General features: G+C 48.1%; 1 protein-coding gene and 1 long non-coding RNA gene across 2 annotated transcripts in view; one reads left to right on the forward strand and one right to left on the reverse strand.

The window, feature by feature from the left end:
* Nucleotides 1-10,450, reverse strand: part of LOC148051453 (uncharacterized) — a 34,016-nt gene extending 23,566 nt beyond the window's left edge. The window contains exon 1 of the long non-coding RNA XR_015700082.1: nucleotides 10,231-10,450. This is a non-coding gene — a long non-coding RNA (uncharacterized LOC148051453). The remainder of the gene's footprint in view (nucleotides 1-10,230) is intronic.
* Nucleotides 10,451-13,465: 3,015 nt separating this feature from the next.
* SFRP2 (secreted frizzled related protein 2) lies at nucleotides 13,466-17,824 on the forward strand. Its single transcript, XM_009474743.2, has 3 exons — nucleotides 13,466-14,112; nucleotides 14,737-14,817; nucleotides 16,213-17,824. The coding sequence occupies exons 1-3, from the start codon at nucleotides 13,620-13,622 to the stop codon at nucleotides 16,515-16,517; spliced, it is 879 nt and encodes a 292-aa protein (XP_009473018.2). The 5' UTR covers nucleotides 13,466-13,619; the 3' UTR covers nucleotides 16,518-17,824.
* The last annotated feature ends 4,172 nt before the right edge of the window (nucleotides 17,825-21,996 follow it).

Consider the following 21,996-nt stretch of genomic DNA (forward strand, 5'->3'; position numbering starts at 1 on the left):
TGCCACAAGGGTGCATTGCTGGCTCATAGTCAGCTTGGTGTCTGCCAGGACCCCCAGGTCCTTCTCTGCCAAGCTGCTTTCCAGATGGTCAGTCCCCAGTATGCACTGATGCCTGGGGTTATTCCTCCTCAGGTGCAGGACTTTGCATGTTGCTTTCCTGAACTTCATGTGATTCTTATGGCCCATTTCTCCAGCTTATCAAGGTCCCTTTGAATGGCAGCACAACCATCTGGTCTATCAACCACTCCTCCCAGTTTTATATCACCTGAGGTGATGATGCCCTTTATTTCAAACTTGCTGAGGGTGCACTCTGTCTCAGTGTCCAGGTCATTAATGAAGAGGTTAAACAGAATTGGTCCCAGTGAAGACCAAGCTGAAGAAGTCATTGAGTACCTCAGGCATTTCTGCATCCTTTGTCACCAAGTCCTCTCCCCCATTCAGCTGCAGAGCCACATTTTCCTTTGTCTTCCTTTTATTGCTGATGTATCTGTAGAAGCCCTTCTTGTTACCCTTCATGTCCCTTGTCAGACTCAAGTGCAGGTGGGCTTTGGATTTCCTAACCCCATCCCTGCATGCTTGGACAGCATCTCTATGTGCCTCCTGGGTCACCTGCCCCTGTTTCCACCTCTTGTATGCTGCCTTTTATGTTTGAGTTTAGTTAGAAGCAACTTGTGCTTCAATGCAGGCCTCCTGCTTGCCTTTGCTTAACTTCCTGCTCATCACCGTTCTTGAGCTTGGAGGAGGTGATCCTGGAAAAAAAAAATTACCAGCTCTCCTGGACCCCTCTTCTCTCCAGGGTCATATCCCATGGGATTCTTCCAAGCAAGTCCCTGAACAGGCCCAAGTTTTCTCTCCTGAAGTCCAGGGCTGTGGTCCTGCTCTTTGCCTTGTTCCCTCCTCTCGGGATCCTGAAGTCCACCATCTCATGGTCACCGCAGCCAAAGCTGCCCCCGACCTACACCTCCCCAGCCAGCCCATCCTTCTTTACAAGTATGAGGTCCAGCACAGCATGTCCCCTCACTGGCTCCTCGATCACCTGCATCAGGCTATTACCATCAATGAGCTCCAGAAACCTCCTACATTGCTTGTGCCCTGCTGTGCTGTCCCTTCAGCAGATATTGGGGTGGTTGAAGTTTCCCATGAGGACTGGGGGCTGTGAACATGAGGCTCCTTCCAGCTCTCTGAGAGCCTCATCTACTTCTTCCTGATCAGGGGGTCACAATTAAAAATATTATTTACTACATACTAGTTTGTAACATTTCCACAAGTGTTTCTGTGCAATGGTTCTTCACTGGAATATGAGAGAAACAAAACCTAATGCAAGAAATACCTTATCTGTGTGTAGTGAAGCCCATCCTCTTTTTTCTGGCCGCTTCAACTATGGGACTAGCAACTTGCAAAGGACACCCAATAATTAAGAACATATTGTGCTAAAATCAATAGATAGTAAGTCACAAGCTGGGATATCCAAACTTATACCTTCAAAAGCAGTGCTTGATTTATGGATGCCCGGCTTGAAGACGAGCTTAAGCTCCCAGCCACTGCATGAGGACCACAGCGTGTAAAGTCCCCTCCTCCAAAGGAATATGTTTGTAAATGCTAAACGGCATCACCCATAATGAACTGGCAATTTAGGGAAGGAAATACTTAAAGACCAGCCCTGATCTGGTACCCATGGATGGGAAAAAGCTATACCTTGTTAATGCCACAGCCACTGCATCACAAGAAGTCAGGCCCTTTTTTGATTTACGTAAATCTAACCCAAAAAGGAACACATAGCTACACATTTCTATCACCTCCAATTTAAGCACGAACAAAAGGGTAAAGTAACTGATGAGGATCAAGAAAGTAACTGATACACTGCCTCTTCTCACCATGTGCAATACCAACAGCATGGTGTTACCAGTGAGTGACCCAGGTTCAAATACATTATGGTGTAAACTTTCCTAAAATAGTTCCTAAAAATAGAGCTGTGTAAAGTAGTCAGAATTTTTCCCCTCCTTATGAAACATGTACTTCATATGCAAAAATCTGAGTGTGTTTAAAATTAATGAACTGTAAGCAGCAAGGTGCGAACTTCCCTCATAGGCAGAAGACATATTGTCCTAGAAGGGCACAACTGATCGTTTGTGCTTTATCTGTGAAGTTTGTCCAGCCAAACCCAAGCCTTGCTTAGACTGGTAACACGACTGAGTGTCCCCACATGCTGGGCTAAATAATAATACTAATAATAATAATTCCAGCGGTCAGTGCTGCAAGAGACTCAAAGGGCCTTGGGGTGCCATATGGGTATTAGTGAATTGACTCTAACAATGTAATAACCCCCTTTACTAGAAAACAAAACATATCGAGAGAGATGCAATGATTTGTTCACAATCACACTGAATTAAGCAAAGTTGAAAACAGAAGGCAGGTTTTTCCCAGCCCTGTGTCTCTTTCATAGAGCCACCCCTTTACTTTCCCAGAACAAGCCAAGTTAAAGAGGGAGCATATGCACCCATTGCTGTAAAGCAGGGAAAAGTAGCTGGGACTTGACACCATTAGATCAGTGCGATCTCATCTGCTTAATGTATGAGGCAACATAGGAAGGGAAACCTCAAGAAACTGCTCAATAGTCATCATTCTCCACAATCAAATAGTGAAAGGAAAATCTTCTGCTCAAGCATAAGATAAGCATTCACGGACATCTTGCAGATACAATTAAAAATGTTAATAGGTCTTCTACAACTATAAATAGGTCAGAGATGCCAGATGTTTTTCTCTCTTCTTCACAAAATCAAGAGGTCTACGAAAAAAAAACCAAAATTCACAGACATATCCCAAAAATAATAGCAGCCGTGTCAAATATGTGGCTAGCTCCTATGGCTATAGGCACAGCTGCGCATTGCACAACATTACAGAATTTAAGCTGTTACCTGCACACATTCTAAATGCACAGCCAGCATTAATGACACAGCCCATCTAGGAAGGATTAAGGATTAGTTATCATTTCAACCCAATGAAAGAAGATCTATATTTCTCTTTTAGACACGTAACTCACAGGAGAATCGTGCTTGCCAACACTCTGAAAAAATAATCTTTCAGAATTCTTGCAAACCCACTGTGTTATGATTTCATCTCATGAAATACAACACCTTTACATTAAACCTCATAAAACTAAATCCTGCTGGATCTCTTCCAGGCTCAGAGAATAAACAGCTATATCAGTAATGCCTAGGAACAGTAAAATCTGGCCCACTGTCATATGGCATGTTCCCATTTACAGAGGGGAGCAGGTCTGCAAACAGCTAATTCACTTTGCTATTACAAAATCCTCACATATAATGAATTTCTCACATAATTGGTCTAAGAAATACTTCCAGGGAAAAAAGAATGCTTTGAACACCATAATACATATTTACTTCTACTAGGGTTTTTTTTTACCTATTCCCTGCCTTCCCCTTAATGAAATATGTGCTGCAGAGCTGCTCTGGTTTTTAGCGAGCAGGAGTGAGTCTAGTTGCATCTGGAACTCTGGTAGATAGCAAAGGGGGGAAATTTGTTGTCAAAACAGTTCAAAAGCACAGATGATTATATGCGATGAGATTACTTTTTAAAGCCCGATTTTTTTCCCTTTGCAGTCAGAAGAGCTACACAGATTCCTTTCAGTCTTGCCAGTCCCGCCCAAAGCATGAGTAAGAAGGATATTAAAATAACAAGTACAATTACACCAGGCAACACAGATCTAACGCAAAAGCCCTCCTCAGGAACTCAGGGCAAATGTCCTCCATAATTATGGAGACCAGCGTACGGCCAAAGAACAAAAGCAATTTTCTGTGTGAATTAGACTCTTCCCTGTCCCCCGTGTAGAGCTACGCCTTAAAACCCAAATCCGGGCAGAGGCTGGCATGTCTTCATGCGGGAACTGCAGTTACAGACCCGGATACACAGATGTCACACATTCCCACCGTCTTTCTGATCACCTAGCGGGCTAATTACATCTCAGGCGAACTGCAACCAGATCACCTTCAGTGTCGAAGCACACTCTGTGCGAGCACAGGAGCCAAGGCTAACATTATTCGATACCACCCCTCACTGGGGCCCGAATTCCCCTAAGGTTCTCCTCCTCATTTTTTCCATTTTGACCACAGCACTCTGGATTTTAGTAGCCACAGCTAGAAGATGATATTTCTGTAGTAAAAAGGGGAGGTTAACAGCGCCATAAACCGCCCGTGGCCGGTGACACAAAGCAGAGGGATGCATCCTGAATTGTGTGGGTTAGATGGGCCGCTTGAGGCCTTCGGCAGGCGGGAGCCGCTGGGGAAGGGACAAAGGTTCCCTGGGAACTGTCCAGAGGTCCTTTCTGAACGTGGCAGAAGAGAAACGTCCCCGTTAAGACGGACAATTAGATGATGTAACAGCAGGGTGAGGTCGCTGACCCCGTCACTGGAAATAATTAGGAGGGGATCTGCACTTGCAGCACAGCAGATTGCGCTTGCAAGCTCCCCATCAAGCCAAGGACTGTGCAGGACACCTTCACCACCCAGGGGACATCATGTGCCAGGTCTTTCCCTGGGGCGGGGAAGGCTGACACCCCAGAAGGCTCTCTGTGGATGTGGGGCTATCCTGACCAGCAAGTGTATTTTGTCAGAAAACTGCTGTATACATAGGGTCTCAGCGTATGCAAAAGCTCGAAGCTGGGAGGAGGGAACAGCAGCTGTTTGCACACTTGACCATGTAAGATGCTCTAACTCTTGAGCTGGCTAATGACCTGGCCCCAGAATTAGCCCCTCTCTTTAAGGGCACACCCCAGCTGACTGTGCAACACAGCACCAGGCGAAATCCAAATGTCCACCGAGGCCTACTGCCCTTCGGGAAAGAAAGGAAAAAAGAACAAAACACAGGTGACAAAATACTGGGTTAAAGGGAAACTCTGATCTCACCTAATATTACTGTTCTTATGGGTTTTTTCTGATATTTGAAGTATTATTTTCAATACAACTTGTGCCGAACCAGGTTTGTTCATCTTTTTTAGTGTGAATACTTTCAAGCTCCAAATGTGTAACTCTATACGTTATTAAGTAGCAAAGGATACATGCCTATAAACCACGGTACCTTTATTTTCAATGTTTACAGAACTACTCAAAACAACATCATTTCTCCATTTACTCACAGATGTAAATATTAATTCTAAGCTGACCCTAACACACTCTCTGCTACAACTTTACTTACAGGGACTAAAGAAACCTTGTTTGCCCTGAAACCTTATGGGAAAAAATATTACACAAGTAAACTGGAGAATTATATTCTCATCTTTTTTTCCAAACATGAGTCTGAACTTCCCCTGGAGGGGGTCAGTCAAGCCAGCTATGGGTTGCCAGACACTCAATTCCCTCAAAACTAGCGGTTTTTCATCCAGACCAGAAGACCAAGCATCGATGGCTTGGATCCCAAGGTCAGATCTCTTGGCTAGGTTTAATTCACTGTCAAGTTTCAGCCTGCAGCACTTTCATATCACATAAAAAGCATACAAGAGTATCTGAATAAAGGTCCACAATAAAACTGGCAAGCAAGCTTTCTGTCTAGCAAAGCTGCTGCTCTAGCACATCACAATCTCTCAAGAAGGAAATTAAGATAGTGAGGTAGGAGAAAAGCACAATAATCCTTTTTCCCGATATCTACATCGTGCCTCCCTTGCTGAAGTATAAATGCCATGCATGAACAGCCCCGCTAACTCACACAGACGTGCCCCTTGGGTCTGGAGCGGGATTTCTACCTCCACAAAGCCACGATGAGCTTTGAGGTGGGACAGCAGTCTCTTCTGCAGACAAAGAAGTCAAGCTGGTGCATGGCAAGGAATCGCACCCTTCCTCAGCATGCTGTTACCCTGCCTTACCCGCACCCCTTCCCCGCTACTGCCTCAGCCACGATGCTTGGTGGTTCAGCTCACAAACTATTTGGGCAGAGTCATCACGGCTAGGAGACTGCTTAGCCTTAGGGCTCTGACCCCAGCAGCCTGCAGGATATAAATGTTAACTACTAGATGGAGCACTACTAGGTAGGGTTGAAACTTGATCGAACCAAGCCTCGAATTGGAAAAATGTTGTGAGGAAATCTGCATTTGGGCAGAGGGGGGCTGAGATGGATTAGTCACACAGACAACAGAGAGCTGAGAATATTGAAAATAATAGAAACAAAATAATAAGTAAAGGTATGTAAAAAGCCAGAGCAATAAATAAATATACCAGGTGGTTCTAAAGCTTACCTCTGTAACAACATGTAAGCATTTGCATGCACCGAGAAAGAAAAAGTACACGTAGGGAAGAAGACGGTGTTTAAAATGTATTTCAGACAGGGGTTTCTTTACGAGGCTCTCCAGGTTTACTTTTGTGTGTCAAGTTCAGGAAGGTAAAACTGTAAATTTCTAGTTTGAAAGCAGGAGAATACTAGAGGAAGGAAAAAATGGGAGATGATGACCAAAAGCTCCAATATATTCCTTGCTGATGAATACATGTGACGTGACTGTTGTTGCTGCTTTTTTCAGTCATTTCTGAAGTTCCTGAAAACTGATATAATACCATCATAAGCCGTATGACCCAAACTGCTTCTGGGTCAGCTTCTTCAGAACGGGTCTCAAACATCTGGATGCTTTTAATATTTGGAAATACCAACTTTATAGTCCGCAAATATATTTTAATTACTGATTATGTGCCTACTACTTTGATGATTTAAATCACTTTGTAATTGAACTCCAATCCAATACAGAGACTAATTTGTTGATTTGATCATGATGTCGGACTGATCTGTTTCATTGCTTTATTTTATATCAGGTTTAATAAAGTTTTAAATAGCATAGCTTTGGGCAACAGGTTCTCTTGATTTTACTTTTTAAAAATGTTTTACTACAAATTACAAATTTACTACAAAATAATTTCGCTTGACAAGTAACGTACCCACACCTTGAGGCCATTAGACTAGCTATCTACCTGCAAACCTGACCGTTCCCCTAGAAGTAGCAATTGGCTCTGAAAATGAGTTTCTATACCTGCCTCTCACAGACATTATAGCCGTTTTCTCTGTTAAGCACCGCAGCAGCAGAGAGGTGGCTATTTTTTGCCCATGCGTTGGCAGAACTACGTGACCCCACAGCATGTACACCCACGCCAAAGCTCACCCCACGTCCACAGCTTTGGCCACTCATCAGGGGAAGTACTACAGCAACCTTGGATGCCGATGGCCGAAGCCTGCCTAAGCCCTGATTTGGGGAGTAAAATTTGGAGCTAGACCTCTCATGACCGGCAACAACCGCAAAACTCTCGCTGTGGCCAAGGATGGCAGCACTCCTGCCCTGCGCTGCTCTGCCCGGCCGGAGGCAGCAATTCTCCTTTCTTCCCTTCTGCAGCACCTGTGCCCTACCCAGAGCCCAAACCCCTCGGCATAAGCACCCTGTCTTTCCGTATGGCTCACATAGCGGGGCCCTGCTCTCTGCTCATGGTGCTGGCTACTACCGGGCTGCAAATAACGGCTGGGGGGAAGAAAGGAAAGATATATTACATTATAACTTTTTAAATAAAATACACTAGGAATACCAGGTACCATGCAATTGCAGTCCTCTAGGGCATGGTCTCTGCTGTCTTTAATTGTCATCCAGCACTTAGATGAGACAGATAATAAAGGGAGCAGTAATCACAAACAGACATTCTACATGAGCAAAAATGCTCACCGTAACAAAAACCATAGCCAGATATAGATGTATGTCAGATAAATTTGAAGGACCACAACTTGCTAAAGCACTAACATGCAAATAAATCTAGATTTATATACATATGTGTGTGTGTGTGTGTGTGTATAATACAGCATCCAAGCACCTATGTTTACCATTTAATATAAACTGAGGAAAGTACAACGCAACATTAAAAAACAGAGGCTTGGAATAATATTTAATAAAGTTCCTATGGAAAACATTCCCAATTGGAAAAACTTGCCTGAAAATTTTAAGATACCAAGTACAAGGAGACTATTGAGGGAATGACCACTAAAATAAAAATAAAAAACCCTAGAAAACTCCTTGTGCCTTGGTTTTCTTTCCATTTGAAAGTAATCAGCCCCGGTTTCATCTTTCCCCTTCGTGACATCAAACCCCGATTAAAGGTGGTCTAGCGTTTCGGCCCCCGAACGCAGCGCTTCTGGAGCAGAGCGGCAGCGCGCAGAAACGGAGCGCGTTGGAAGACCGGTACCCGGTGTCACCGGGCGAAGGCAAAAACGACGTGGCGTGCACAAGCGCCACCAAGAGGTTCTTCTTCCATGGCCCAAAGATGATTTCCCGCCCCCCCCCCCCCCCGCCCCGAGCAGCACCCTGTGCCGCTCGGGCACACGCTCAGCACCCTGCGAGCATGAGCCGCTCGCTCGCACCAGGCGTTTGCTGCTGGGTTTCAGCGAGCATGGCAAATGGAAAGCAAAAAAGGATAAATGATTTTTTAGGGTTCCTTTCAGAACAGGGAGGGGGAGGAAGATCTATCTACAGCACACGCAGTTTTTGACAACGGAGCTTTTAAATGTTGTGGTAACAGAAAACAAGACTGCTGCCCAGTCCCGGATCTGGAAAATGTTAAATTCCACCTTATCAGCCACTGAAACAGAGTCAGGAGGGATCTGTTGCCGAGCTGCCTCCCGTCAAAACCTGTGCAATCCTATTTTTTTCCTATCAAATGCAATTGCGAGATTCAAATAGTAATAATATTTTGGCTGTGTGATGCTGGAGCCCATTTTTAAAGGTAAGCAGATATTTTCACTAGACTTTTTTTTCATCATGGGCAGAAAAACTGTTTTGTCCTCACCACTGCCATTTTATGGGCTGGAGAGCGAGCTAAAAAGCCACAGCTTTCTCATTCCTCTACAACAGTACTAACCAAAGGGTAATTCCTCAAGCCCGAAGTTTATGCTTACAGAGCCCCTGAGGCCAGCGTCTCCCTAACCTGCTTGGCCTGGCTACTCCCACCAGTAAGCGGCCAGTGGGGCCAGACCCCCTTCGGGGGCGAAAGCAGCATGGAGCCATGTGGGAAAGGTGGGTGCTTGGGGCTGGGTAAGGCTTGGCTGCCCTCCACGGGTACGTGCCTCCCTCCGCAAATCACTTCTCTCAGTGTGGCCGAAAACCCATCCTGGTCTTCCCATCTCCCACGGTGGGAAACCAGCCTGCGGGCTGCCCAGGGGCTGAAAGTTGAGAGTTTTCTCCAGGAAGGGGAGGAAGGTTGCGACACAGCCCTGAATTGAGCCTCCCAGGTCCTGGGTAAGCATGCAGGCAACCCAGTGAGGGCTCAGCTGGGTAAGGCTGCAAGCCACCTAGCTGAACTGTGAACTTGGAGCACGGGTTGGTCCAGATGGTCTCCTGAGGTCTGTTCCAGCCACAGTTATCCCACAATTCGGCAACCGAAAAGCGTGATGCTGCCTGCAGGTTGGTGACAAAGGAATATGGGCGTCAGGCTGGGGAAGCCATCAGCGATGGCAGCTTTCTCCTCACGCTCATCACATCAGCAAAGCACCTCCATGGGTCATAGGGTCTGGTGGGGTGGGGTGCAAAGAGGCCCCCGCATACAGCACATAGCCAGGTAAGGAACTAAGCGATCTCAAGGCAGAGGATTTGGAAAAAACGTGCAACAGACAGATTAACAAATTGATAGTATTTATTGCTGCCTGCATTGAAGCAAGTCTTGCCCACTCTAGCAGACAGGCAAGTGCCCATGTATTTTCCCTTTTCCACTTCTCAGCTTCCAGGACTGGCCAGGAAAAGGTACAGAAGATCTGAGTTCACACCAAGGTTTGAGAGCGAGAGGAAGGAGCGCCGCGGTTTTAACGTGGACGAGGCGCAGACCAGGCATGCTCTTTAGAATGCGATGCTGCTCTTAGCGCCCTGCGAGCACCAAGGACTCCAGCCATTTTCCCCACAGTTCATTCCTTTTCACCACCACCCATCAGGTAACATTTACTGAGGGTTTGGGGGGGAGGACGGGAGGACTAGGGTTGGGGTCTTTTTTTCCAGGCAGCTCAATCTCTCACCTAACTCCCAAGATTTAAGGTGATTTAAGCACTTAAGGATTAAAGGCGTTTTAACAGCTTATATTGCTTTAAGCATCTAAGGTGGCTTAAACGCTTATGCTACTTTCAGGGGTTTAAAGCAGCTTAACTGTCCACGCCAGCTGATGAATTTACGGGAGCTGAAAAGCCTATCCTCACTTTAAAACAATAAAAACGTACCTTAAAACGTCATTGTACGTTAAGAGTGCCGTCCTGCTTGGCTCCCCCGCTCGGAGCACGTCGCTCAGGGCTCTACCCGGGAGGGTGCCCGAACCCTCCAGCCCCCGCCTTTCCCGGGGGGGTGTGGGGTTAGCGCCCTCCCCCGCCGGCTGCAGGCCCCGGGCAGAGCGGCCCGTCCCCGGCCGGCAGCCGCGCCTAGGTTTAAACCGCCGGGAGCGGCCCGCGGGGCTTAAACGGCCAACGGCCGTAAAGAGCTCATTAGTTTCATTCCCAATTAAGCGTGAAACCGTGGCTGTTTATTGGCCTGAGGGCGTGAAGCGGGGCAACCCCACCCCCTGGACCGGCCCCGACAGGGAGACACCCTCCCCCCCCAGGGATGCTCCCGGGCCGCGCTCTGCCCCCCCAGCCCCAACCTGTGCCCCGACAGCCGGGGAAGGCCGACACACAGCCCCGCTCCCCAGGGCTGCCCACACCCGCCCTTCAGAGCCAGCCCCATCCCTCCCCACAGGCGATGCACGCCGAGCGGGGCAGCCCAGGAAGGTCAAGGCTGCAAGGGCTCCCCGCCCTCAGCAGCCACCCGAGACCGCAGGGACCCCCGACATCCCCCATGGAGATGGCCCCACGAGTGTCTCCTCCTCCACCCCCATTACCGCTTGAACACACCGGCCCGGACACCCGAAGCTGCTCCGCCTGTTTAGGCTCTGCTTGACTTCGAGCATTTAGCACGAAAATCGTGTGGACCCTGCGAATGCAGCAGGCTCCCTGGCCGCAGTGGGCACTCCATGCAGCTCACACCCAGCCCACGACGGTGTACGGGCCCTGCTAAACCCCAACGACTGCAAACGGCATTCAGGTCTGCAGGCCAGGAAAGCCCTACCCGGGTTTACAGCGAGGAACACCTACGGCAGCCTCACGCTCCGCGGCTTTCCCCTGCGGGGGATCAGGGCGAGGGCAGTCATGATTGCTTGGGGCTGCAGGCTTGGGCTGGTTTTGTTTACATGATCTCACATTGTTTCAAATTTATAGTAAATGAGTTCACCAAGGGTGATTAAAAATGGAAATAGTAAGGTCTCGTAAAGCCTCGTTTCACATCAAAGCTTAATCCAGGAAAAACAGTGTGTTTTTCCTCCTTATTTCCTGTGGGCTAGAAACAAACAAGCAAACGTATCTGGTGAAAAAACTGAGCAGATTTCTGTCGGAAATGTCTCATCCTCCACCACAATGGTTATTATCCCTAGTCTAAACAGAGCCTGTTCAGATTTGGGTCCTTGCTTCCACACAGCCCAGCCAGCCAGGTCTGTGGAAAGTGGTGTACGGGGCTACCGGGAGTTTATGGAGTAGGCAAATTGTCTTCTGATCACGCTGAGATCCACCTGAAGGGATGACAAGGACTCCAAAAAATGAGAAGCAGTGAAAAAAGGAGAGAGAGAAAAACAAACCACAAACTTGTCCATTTTACAAAGACCTGGTGAATAGCCCAGCTATTCAGGGTAAGAGCAAACCTGCTGGTAGGTCCCCTTCCACTGAAGAGGATTTTGGGGACAGTGGCCTGCGGGACCAGCACTGGGAGCTGGAAGTGACATCTCCTGCAAGTGGCAACAGCTACAGCCTCTGGCAATCCTCAGGACTTGGCAAAATGGCCTTAAAATGGGCACCGTAAGTCATCAGTGGGGCTCAGTGCCATGGAAGCCGACTGAAGCCAAGAGCTTACAGATTTATTGTTTAAAGGAATGAGTTGGACACAGATAATAAATGGCAAGAATATGTGGAGCTGTAAGAAATAAACTACTTTTAAGCCTTTCCACAAGTGATATTAGACACTCGGGACATTTATTTTCCAGGTATGAAACAACTTCAAGTAAGAGAGAAGCTGGCCTACAGGGAGATTACACCCATGAGCATGGCCCGCTGGAAAGGATCTTGAAACCTCCCCTGAAGGAGCGGGCCCTGGCTTGGGTGCGTGACGGCGTCCCGCCTGGGGCAGCACTGCCGCCGCTCCAGCGCGGCAGCCCTGCGCCTTCCCCGGGGAGACGCTGCAGGTCCCATCGCTTTCCTATGCCACAAGCAGCAACCCAGACCTCTGGGAAGCCCAGTCTGGACACTGGACGTACAGGGATCCTGCAGTTTACAGAAGTCATCGTGGCTAAGGGTAGCTTCCCATAAAACATCTCTGTAAGGAGATATATTCAGTAGCTGATTAATGAATGTGGTTTACCACAAAGTGATACTACACAGGCCTGCTCTTTTCAATAATAATCCCGTAAATATTATTACTAAAAATCCAAGAAATATCCAAATTGCACTGAAGCTGTGTCGTGATCCCAGTGCCTTGCCTGTTGTCTTCCCCTTTGTGGTAAATCAACACAAACATAATTCTTTAAGGGAGTTTCTAGGTGAAGACAAGAGCGAAGGGAAAGGGACGTGCCTCCGCTGCGCAGAGCCAGGCCCACGCTTTCAGCCTCACGAAAACGTGCCAGGTGACCGTATTTCGGCAACACTCGGATGCTCCCACCCGGGGGAAACCCCCTTTGGCGGTCGGGGGCCATCCAGGGGCTGTAGGGCCGGGGTCCGCTGCAGCCCCCCGGCTCCCGCAGGGGAGAGCCAGGGCCAGGAGGGGCGGGGGGCAGGCGGAGGCCCGGCGGCGCAGCCCCGGCGGCGAGGCGCTGCCGAGCCGGAGCGGGGCCGGGAGAGCCCGCAGCCCCCAGCCGCTGCCCGCGGCTCCGGCGCCGGGCCCAGCCCTGCCAGCATCGCGGGGAGGGGGCGGAGGTGCCAGACGCCCCCCGGGGGCCGAGGGAGCAGCCAGCCTCGCCCCCCGCTCGGGGGAGCGGCCCGGCCACAGCGGCACCCGCTGGCAGGGGCAGCGCCAAAGCGGGGCAAGGGGGGCCGGGGGCGGAGGGGGTCCCGCCGCTTGGCAGCGGCCGCTTTAGCTGCAAAGCTCACCTCCGGCTACCCGCGGCCCGAGGGCGGCCCCTCTCCCCCTGCCCGGCCCAGGAGCTCCACGGGCTTTCGCGGCTCTTTGTTCGCGGGGAGCTTTTCCCCCCTTCCCCGTGCTCGCACGGTAACGTTTCTTGCAAGGATTTCCTGCCAAAAGACAATCCCCCTGAGCAAAAGCAGACCGAGAAAGTAGTGACCAATCCTTTCTGGATGGCTGTCACCAGGCTCCTCCCAGCCCCCGCTCCCCCTGCCATTTGCATACAAAAAAATCCAGAAAACTCCCGTTTGCCCCCGCACCTCGCACAGACCCTCCGTCCCCGTCTGGCAGGCAGGAGCCCGGGCTGGGGGACGCTGCCTGCGGCTGAGGGCAGCGGCGCGCCGCCCGCTCCGCGCCCCGCCACCCCGGCCCCCCAAGCCTTTCGCCGGCCCCCCCCCCTCCTCCTCGGCGCCCCAAAATGCAGCGCCGCCTCTGCGCCCTGCTGCTGCTGGCGTCCCAGTGCATGGGCTCGGCCGCCGGGCTCTTCCCCTTCGGGGAGCCCGACTTCTCCTACAAGCGCTCCAACTGCAAGCCCATCCCCGCCCCGATGCTGCTGTGCCGGGGCATCGAGTACCAGAGCATGCGGCTGCCCAACCTGCTGGGGCATGAGACGGTGCAGGAGGTGCTGGAGCAGGCCTCCACCTGGATCCCGCTGGTGCAGAAGCAGTGCCACCCCGACACCAGGAAGTTCCTCTGCTCCCTCTTCGCCCCCGTCTGCATCGACGACCTGGACGAGATCATCCAGCCCTGCCACTCGCTCTGCGAGGAGGTGAAGGAGAGCTGCGCCCCGGTGATGTCCGCCTTCGGCTTCCCCTGGCCCGACATGCTAGACTGCAGCCGCTTCCCCAAGGACAACGACCTCTGCATCCCGCTGGCCAGCAGCGACCACATCCTCCCGGTCACCAGGGAAGGTAAGAGGGGGCCCCCGGGCCGGCAGCATCTGCCCCCCATGAGCCGCCCCGACAGCGGGGTCCCCCGCGGCCGCCCCGACAGCGGGAGGCGGCTCCCTGCCGCCGCAGCACGCCCCGCTGCGCCGGGACGGGGGGTCCGGGGAGGGGGCCGCAGATCGGGTCACGGAGGCTTTCCCGAGGGCAGCGGGGAAACCGCAGGCACCGTCGGGGAACTGGCACCGGCTCGCAGCCCCCGGCCTTTGCCCGTCCCCAAAGGAAAGGTGCGGGAGGCCGGACTGGAGCCGGGCGGCGGCCAGAGGGACGTCCTCCCTCTGCAAAGGTCGTCGCGGAAGCGCGGGTCGGGGGCTTTTGTGTCGTGTCCCCCCCTCTTTACTCTTTCCCCCGTGAAAAAAAAAAAAAACAAAACAAACAACCTTTGGTTTAGGTGTGACCTTAAAAGCACACCGTGCCCCCCTCCAGCGGGTCTGCAGCAAGGTAAGGCGCGTCCAAGTGTTGGGGGGCAGCAGGCGCAGGGTCAGTCCCTCCATCGAGGGATGGAAAACCGGCGTTTCCCGAAGGGTTCCCAACGCCACCTGCTGTTCCTTTATCCCCGAGCCTGACGGGGACTGTCCCTTGCATTTCCAGCACCCAAGGTCTGCGATGCCTGCAAAAACAAAAACGAAGATGATAATGACATCGTGGAAAACCTCTGCAAAAATGACTTTGGTAAGTGGAAGCAGAGCCCTCTCGGGTGAAACGGGAGAGCTGAGGCTCAGGTAGATCTGCCAGTGGAACGAGAGAGAGATGTGCCTGAATAAAGGCAGGGCTTTGTCTTATCTGCAGATGGACCCATCTGACCGTTTGGTCATGAAACACTAAATTCCACCTCGGAATAAAAAGTGGCCCTTTTTATAGTCCTTTTCTGCTTGCTGTTTCGAAGTAGTGCTCTTTGACGTGGATGTTGCTGGCAAGCCAAACAGAAAGTAAAATGCAAAAAAAACCCCAAACTTTCATCCAGACTATTGCCTGGGGAGAAGTAGAGCAAAGCTTCATTTAGACGTATGAGAAAGAGCCGCATGACCAATCCCACGTATCATAAGAAAGACTCTCTCCGCAGATTAAGAATGAAGCTCTATATATCATTTGACAGAGAAGGTGATGCACAGACAATTGGGGATATAAACTTAATGGGAAGATCTGGGGTTAGAAGAGGACAAGAAAGCCCCTTCGACACAGACAACTGAACGGCACATTATCCACACATTAGCATTTCAAGAGAAAAAGGGAATAAGGAGGGGAATCCTTTTATAATAGGTCAATGTTTATACCTGGAAACAGATTTGTAGTATAAATATCTACAACAATTCAAAAGTCTTTCTTTAAAAAAAGAAAACACCACCCAAACCATGAAACTAGGACTGTGGGACATAATTGCTAAAACAACCAATAGCTTTGGCCTGGCAAATTGCACTCAGATAAATCCTCCTCAAGCTAAACATGCCCCACAGAATCTCACAGAGCACTGTATGCCCCTCCTAGTTGTTTTACCAAATTGAATGCAGCTGTTGGACCAATTTGCCCTCCACAGGATCTATTCTTTCAAAAAAACAATGTATGTGAAATATCATTTCCTTACAGGTTTGCCTAAAATCCTCTCCAGCCTAATAAATTAAGTTTAGAAGTTTTCAGCCACAGCAGAGATCAGGTTTCAGATTAGGACTAGGTACTCACCTCCCCTTCAAACTCTAGTTTCAGGAAGACCGTCCTCTCTCAGCAAAAACCAGAGTGCTGCTTAACGTGGCAAACCTGCCCTCTCTCTGTTTGCAAACAGGAGAAAAGCCGGAGAAAATATTAATTTAGAAAGGAAGGAAAAAGAGGGGGAGGGGGGGAGAGGAGAAAAGAAATCTAAAACCTCAACCCTAAGGTTGATTCAAACTGAAATGACTTGCATGCCCTTTGTGGCTTTAGAAATGGAACCACCTGCTGCCTCTTCTGTCAGCCCTGACAGTTTAATTAGCAATAGAGCACCTCCCTCCCCAGGTCCTCTTTATGTGCACTAATGGGAAAAAACCTCTCAATCTCTCTCCCTCTCCCCACCTCCCCCTCCCCTCACTCTATTAGCCTTGAAGATAAAAGTGAAGGAGATTGCCTACATCAATGGGGATACCAAGATCACCCCTGAAACAAAGAGCAAAACCATCTACAAGCTGAATGGGCTGACGGAAAGGGATCTGAGGAAGATCGTGCTCTGGCTCAAAGGTGGCCTCCAGTGTACCTGCGATGAGATGAATGACATCAACGTCCCCTACTTGGTGATGGGGCAGAAGCAAGCTGGGGAACTGGTGATCACCTCGCTGAAGCGGTGGCAGAAAGGGCAGCGGGCTTTCAAGCGGTTCTCCCGCAGCATCCGCAAACTGCAGTGTTAATGGCTTCGGCTCTGGCCGCCTCCAGCAGCTGCCTCTGTCCCGAGCTCTCCGGGCCTCCTGCACCTTCTTGCTTCGGCCCCTCTGAGCCTCGAGATGCCACGGGCATGAGACACGGTGACCGCTCTCCGAGAGGGGAGAGAGCCCTCCATTTCTGTACATAGGTGAAAATGTAATAAAAAAAAAAAAATCATGACTATTTTTGGGAAGTATTAAAGTAACTCGCTTAAAGCTTTTTTTTTTTTTTTTTTTTTTTAATGGTTGCAAATGTGACTTTGGTCTGAGGTGTCTTCCTCTTCATTTTGGTAATGCTGGTTCATTTATATTGCTGCTTCTCTGTATACATGCATGTTTGTTGTGCAAAAGTAGGAGATGCAGAGAAAGACAGCCACGCGTGCGACTGGCCTGTCACAGTGGGTACGACTCTTTCACCGAGGTGAAATGGCTTGCCACCTATATTAACGCTATAAAGGTCATGTTACGACTCTTGCATGTGATACATAGGCACCAGTAAGAGTATATTAACCATTCTCACATTTTATTTTCCACAAGTCTGAGCCCTTCTCTCAGAAAAAATGAACAAGTTTTGGAGCTGGTTGATCTGAATGCAACTTTTTTTTATCATTTTGCAAATTAAACCACCTGTAGCCTAACTGTAATATACCTAGTGGTTAACCTGAAAGAGTTGTAAAATATTGCTTTAATTAACCTTGTAAATACTCCAGATAAATGTTATATTCTTGTATATAAACTTTACATCATAGTTTACCCATTGTCTTGGTCATCATTCACTTTAATCTGTTTTGGGAGAACTAGGGGAAAGCTGTCCAACTGGGCTTTGTCATGGCAAAGCAAAATTTGGCTTTCCACCCCAACTGGCCAGCAGAGAAGCACGAGGAAGCATCTAGTGCTGCAATCAGAAAAAACATAGTGGACCTCATTTCCCCAAAGATGAACCCATGAGACACGGGACTGAGGTTCAGTCAACTCATTTTAATATGTGTCTGTTGAGCTCTTCAAGATGAAGAGTTTTCTGTGGCTCCTTTGTTCGACTGCCTGCATTTTCATTTCATCTTCTCTGAAGACTGCTGATGTGGAATTGCAATGAGACCACTTGCTTAAAAATCAAATCCATTTATCCATTTCTTACACTTGAAAAAGACTTATTAAGGAGTGTAAGAGTAGACAGAAAAATCTCATTTGCAACTAGCAATTCAGAATAATGGTAGAGCAAGGCATGTTTTGTGTGTATGTACACTCACTATTCTTACTGAGAAAGAAAATAAAGCCTACCTGATAGTGTAACTAGAGGAATGTTTTTCAGCATTTTTCTTACAAATGTTTTCTGATGAAGAGCATTACCTGCTAGAATTTTATTGTACTTATCCTGAAAAATAGTCTTGCTTCCCAGTGCTGTCACACATTAAAAAATTCCTCTTAGCTTCACTGAGAGGATGAGCAGTCCAATATTCTGAAGGACAACATTTTATGTTAACCGTTCACAGACAGAATACAAATCCAACACTAGATTTTTCTTTAAAGTAAAAAATCATATTAATTTCATATATTTAGTTCTATTTTTTTTCATCATCAGGATCAAAAGATAAAATCCAAAGATCCAACATGTTAAATTTGTTTTAGAAAAATTAATTGTTTGCCCTCTCCCACAGTCTTAATGGGCTCACTACACCTGGTACAAACAATAGTAGGACTCTGACCAAGCAAGACAAGAGCAGTCCTCACAAATGCCCTCAAAAGTATAACAATTTAAAAAATAGGCAACAGAGCACCAAACAAAAAGCCCCATTCCAAATTGGCTCTTCATTATTTTGCGAAACAGTATCTGTATTTAAAGGCCAATACATTCCTGAAATGTCATTAAAACTTTTCTTCCAAATGCACCTGGCTTCCCAGGAAACAGATCTGAGTCTTTTCATGCTATGGCGTAATTATTTTAATACCCACACTATGTCCGTCATCTTACAGATCAGCATCCAGATCAGCATCAGCATCCAGATGTCACATCACTCTACCCATCTCGCTCAGCATATAATGTAATACCCGTCCCTGAACAGCCTTGGTTTTAGAGGGAACAAACTCACAGAGAAAGAGGAGCTGGCTGAAGATGAGCCTGCAGGAAAGGGGCTTGTGCTGCCCGGTGGAGGAAAGCGCTTCGAAGAGGCAGTCATTGCAATGCAGTCTCTGGGGACCGAAAACGAACAGCCAGGACTGCTCCATTCCGCCTGCCTACAGATACTAAGTCCTCCTACAGCACCCATAAAATTATCTTAATTGGGCTGTCCTAGAAGGCAAGCAGTACTGATGCTGATGAGGACAGACAGGTCACAAATTACTCACTCCAGGGTCACGTTAAGGCCAAGACTACATAACAGATTTTTGCCAAACCACTCAGATGTATGAAGACACATTACCTATGACCAACATCGCTCTGTCTTAAAAAAACCCCAAACATTCCCCTTCCTCCATCACAAACACCATTACACCAGCAAAATCCTGTTCCTGTCAGGACAAATTCAGGAGAAAAAGAATAAGCTAGACTGGCAAACATTCAATTTTACTAGTACAATCAGCGTCCTGGACTAAGCGCATCCTGCCATACGGCACACCCCTACTGATAACGCCTTCTGCATGTGGCCCTGGGCTGAATCACTGGGACTATCCACCCTCAGGGTGAACTGGCAGGGGCAGGATTACCTTTCAGATAAGCAGGATTTAGGCAAACGTGAAGAGTAATGGTACTCACGTTTTCCCAGTTCAGTTCCATAACCTTGTTCTAACAGTATCCTATTAAAAAACGGATCATGTTCACCTCACCAAGGAGAGGGAGTGTCAGCGTTTGTTACACTATCTGTTTCCAAAGATGTATAATCTAGGCATTGCAAACTATTCAACTGAAAATTAGGATTTTAAAGTCACAATCTGAGGAAACTTCGTCTTTGAGATGCTGGCAAAGAAGTAAACACACAAATTTTTCGCAGTTTTACCCTTACTCTTACTTGCTCAGCAACAACTGAAAAATCTTCGACTGTGCAGGCAAATAGTGAACCAAACATGTAACAAAAAATTATCAGAGCCTGTTACTTCTGATCATTGTGTCACATATACTTCAGAGTAACACTATCACCTGGTATGGTATGATTCAGTTCTAGCAGAAATTTTTTTTTGCAATTGATGAAAAAAGGCAACCCACTGTTGCATTTTTCAGACACTTTTTGTCTTCTTCTAATTAAAACAACATTGTTAGGCAGCCAATTATGTAGCTCCCATTGTATTTGCTTTCATAAAAACTATAAAAGCAGTTGACTACAATGGATTAGTTTAAGAACAATAATAATGATACTTGACATTTATACAGAAGTTTCCATTTAAGTTTCTCAGACTGCCTTCACAAAAATAGGCATTAATATCCCTATTTTGCAGATCAGGAAAATGAGGCACAGTGAAGTGAAATAACTCATTCAAAACCACCCAGCAAGTCCTTTACAGTCATGAAAAGCAGCGCATTTTTTGTCTCCAAGTTTTATGCTCTAATCACTAGACCACAGCAATCAGAATGGTGTATAATCAAGGCAGCACTTAGATTATAATTTGAAAGCATAACAGCAACCAAGGCTCCCTCCAACTTCTTCCCCTGAGTGTGTAAAAAAAATGACTGCCCAAATTCAAATTTAAAACCCATCAGCAATATTCCTCACAGTCTTTTCCTTTCTTCCTTATTTATCGTTCTCTCTATCCTTTAATTACTTCTTAATCCTTTCTTTTCTCCCTCACTTCTCATTCACTTCAGACACCCACAGAGAAGCCACTCAGCCCCTCTCTCGCCCCTCTCATACAGCCACTTTCGCCCTTGGTATGGTTTATTAAAGAACTCATGCAGTATAACTACACACAAGCCACAAAAATTCTAATGACCAGCTTAAGACATAAAAGGACCCATGCGGGAAATGCAGCAAGAGGCATTTAAATTTAATTAATGATTTTCTGTGAGGACAGGAGGGTGGTTAGATGCCACAAGGAGCACCACAGACACATGCTGGTCGCTTCAGGCACAGCCACTATTCCTGTTCTGCAGCAGGAGAATATAAGGGTATTTAAAGAATATAGCGAGCATGAAGAACACACAGATAAAGCACACCTTCCCTTGCATGGCCAGGTCTCCCGCACGTCTCAGCCCCGTTGTTATAACCCTGTGTTCCCCCACTGGGGCCACAGCACACCTCTCTCAACCTTCTTCCAGATGTCGAACTACCCCTCTTCAGCCGTCGAGGGCATCAGCCAAGAGCAGAACCACCGTGACTCACGAACGGACCACCAAATTGGCCCCCAGGTGCCTGCTGGGGCATGAGCGACCCCAAGCAGCCGGCAGGGCAACCCCCTTTTTTGCTGTTTCTGCGACCTGCTGCCATCCTCGCCAAACCTACCAGCCTTGTGAGCCCTCCTGATGTGCCCACAGTTGGCGATGCCAGAGGACGGGCGGTGGATTGATTGCTACCAGAGCAGTAGGCAGCCTTCCTTAGGTAAGGCAGCCCAGGCTTTTGTTATTGGAGCCAGAAGTTCTTATTTCTAGGCTTCAGAGACATGCCTGTATGATTTATCTAGAAGTTGCTTTCTTATCAGCAGATGTAGATTCAGTACAGCCTGACTGTCTGATGAAACAACCACAGGAATGGATCTTGTTTGCCTCTGTACGAAGAGGAGAGTACAAGATACTCACATCACAGGAATCCAAGACCCCAAGCTGTCTTACAAACATAAATTAGCCTACGCTCTGTCCCTTTGGGGTGAATTTAACAGGGTAACATTTTCCAAATGCATCAGCCCCCTTCAGGGTGAGCCGTGGGCTCCTAAATCACCTAGATGCCTTGGAAAATATTAGCCGCTGTCCCCCACCAGAGTTAAAGCCAGTTGGCGGAGGTCAGCCAGCAAGCCTGTCACCCAGCCAGGAGGAACACCTCAGCCATCAGCCAGCCAGCCCATCGCTCTCACGACTCATCAAAACAACCAACCCACGCAGAAAGCTGCACCGCGAAGCAGCTGATGGAGCAAACTTCAAAACCAATTACTGCACACACAGAGAAGCTCTCCGGCCAGAAAGACCAGCACAAGTTAAGAGGTATGCTCAATGTCTTACAGAACAGACACAAGAAAGAGCATATATATCTTCTAAGACCCACGATAAGGCAATACTGTTAATGCAGCTCTTTCAAAACCCAAACAATGCAGATCATCCTTTTGGAGTAATTTTCAATCCACAAAGATGATGCTAAAGTCATGGAGTATTTTCTGTTTGGACACAACAGGTTGCCATTAGAGTCACAGCCCCAACTAGCAGCAAGTCGCAGACTTAGGAGTGATCTGAAAGGGCAGCAGAAATGCTAATTTAAGCACACTTTCAACTTTCCAGGTCTTTGTTTTCAGAGCTTAACCCTGGCAGTCTTCATTAGACATTAAACTTCCCATA

Source organism: Nipponia nippon, unplaced genomic scaffold (genome assembly GCF_047370975.1).
Source record: "Nipponia nippon isolate SJK-2023a ecotype South Korea unplaced genomic scaffold, ASM4737097v1 scaffold_6, whole genome shotgun sequence".
In the NCBI taxonomy this organism is placed as follows: Eukaryota; Metazoa; Chordata; class Aves; order Pelecaniformes; family Threskiornithidae; genus Nipponia; species Nipponia nippon.

Excerpts from the sequence above, each read along its gene's own strand:
- SFRP2 (XM_009474743.2), top strand. The coding sequence starts at position 13,620 with ATGCAGCGCCGCCTCTGCGCCCTGCTGCTGCTGGCGTCCCAGTGCATG. Across the intron at positions 14,113-14,736 it reads CCTCCCGGTCACCAGGGAAG|CACCCAAGGTCTGCGATGCC; the intron begins GTAAGAGGGGGC and ends TTGCATTTCCAG. Across the intron at positions 14,818-16,212 it reads CCTCTGCAAAAATGACTTTG|CCTTGAAGATAAAAGTGAAG; the intron begins GTAAGTGGAAGC and ends TCACTCTATTAG.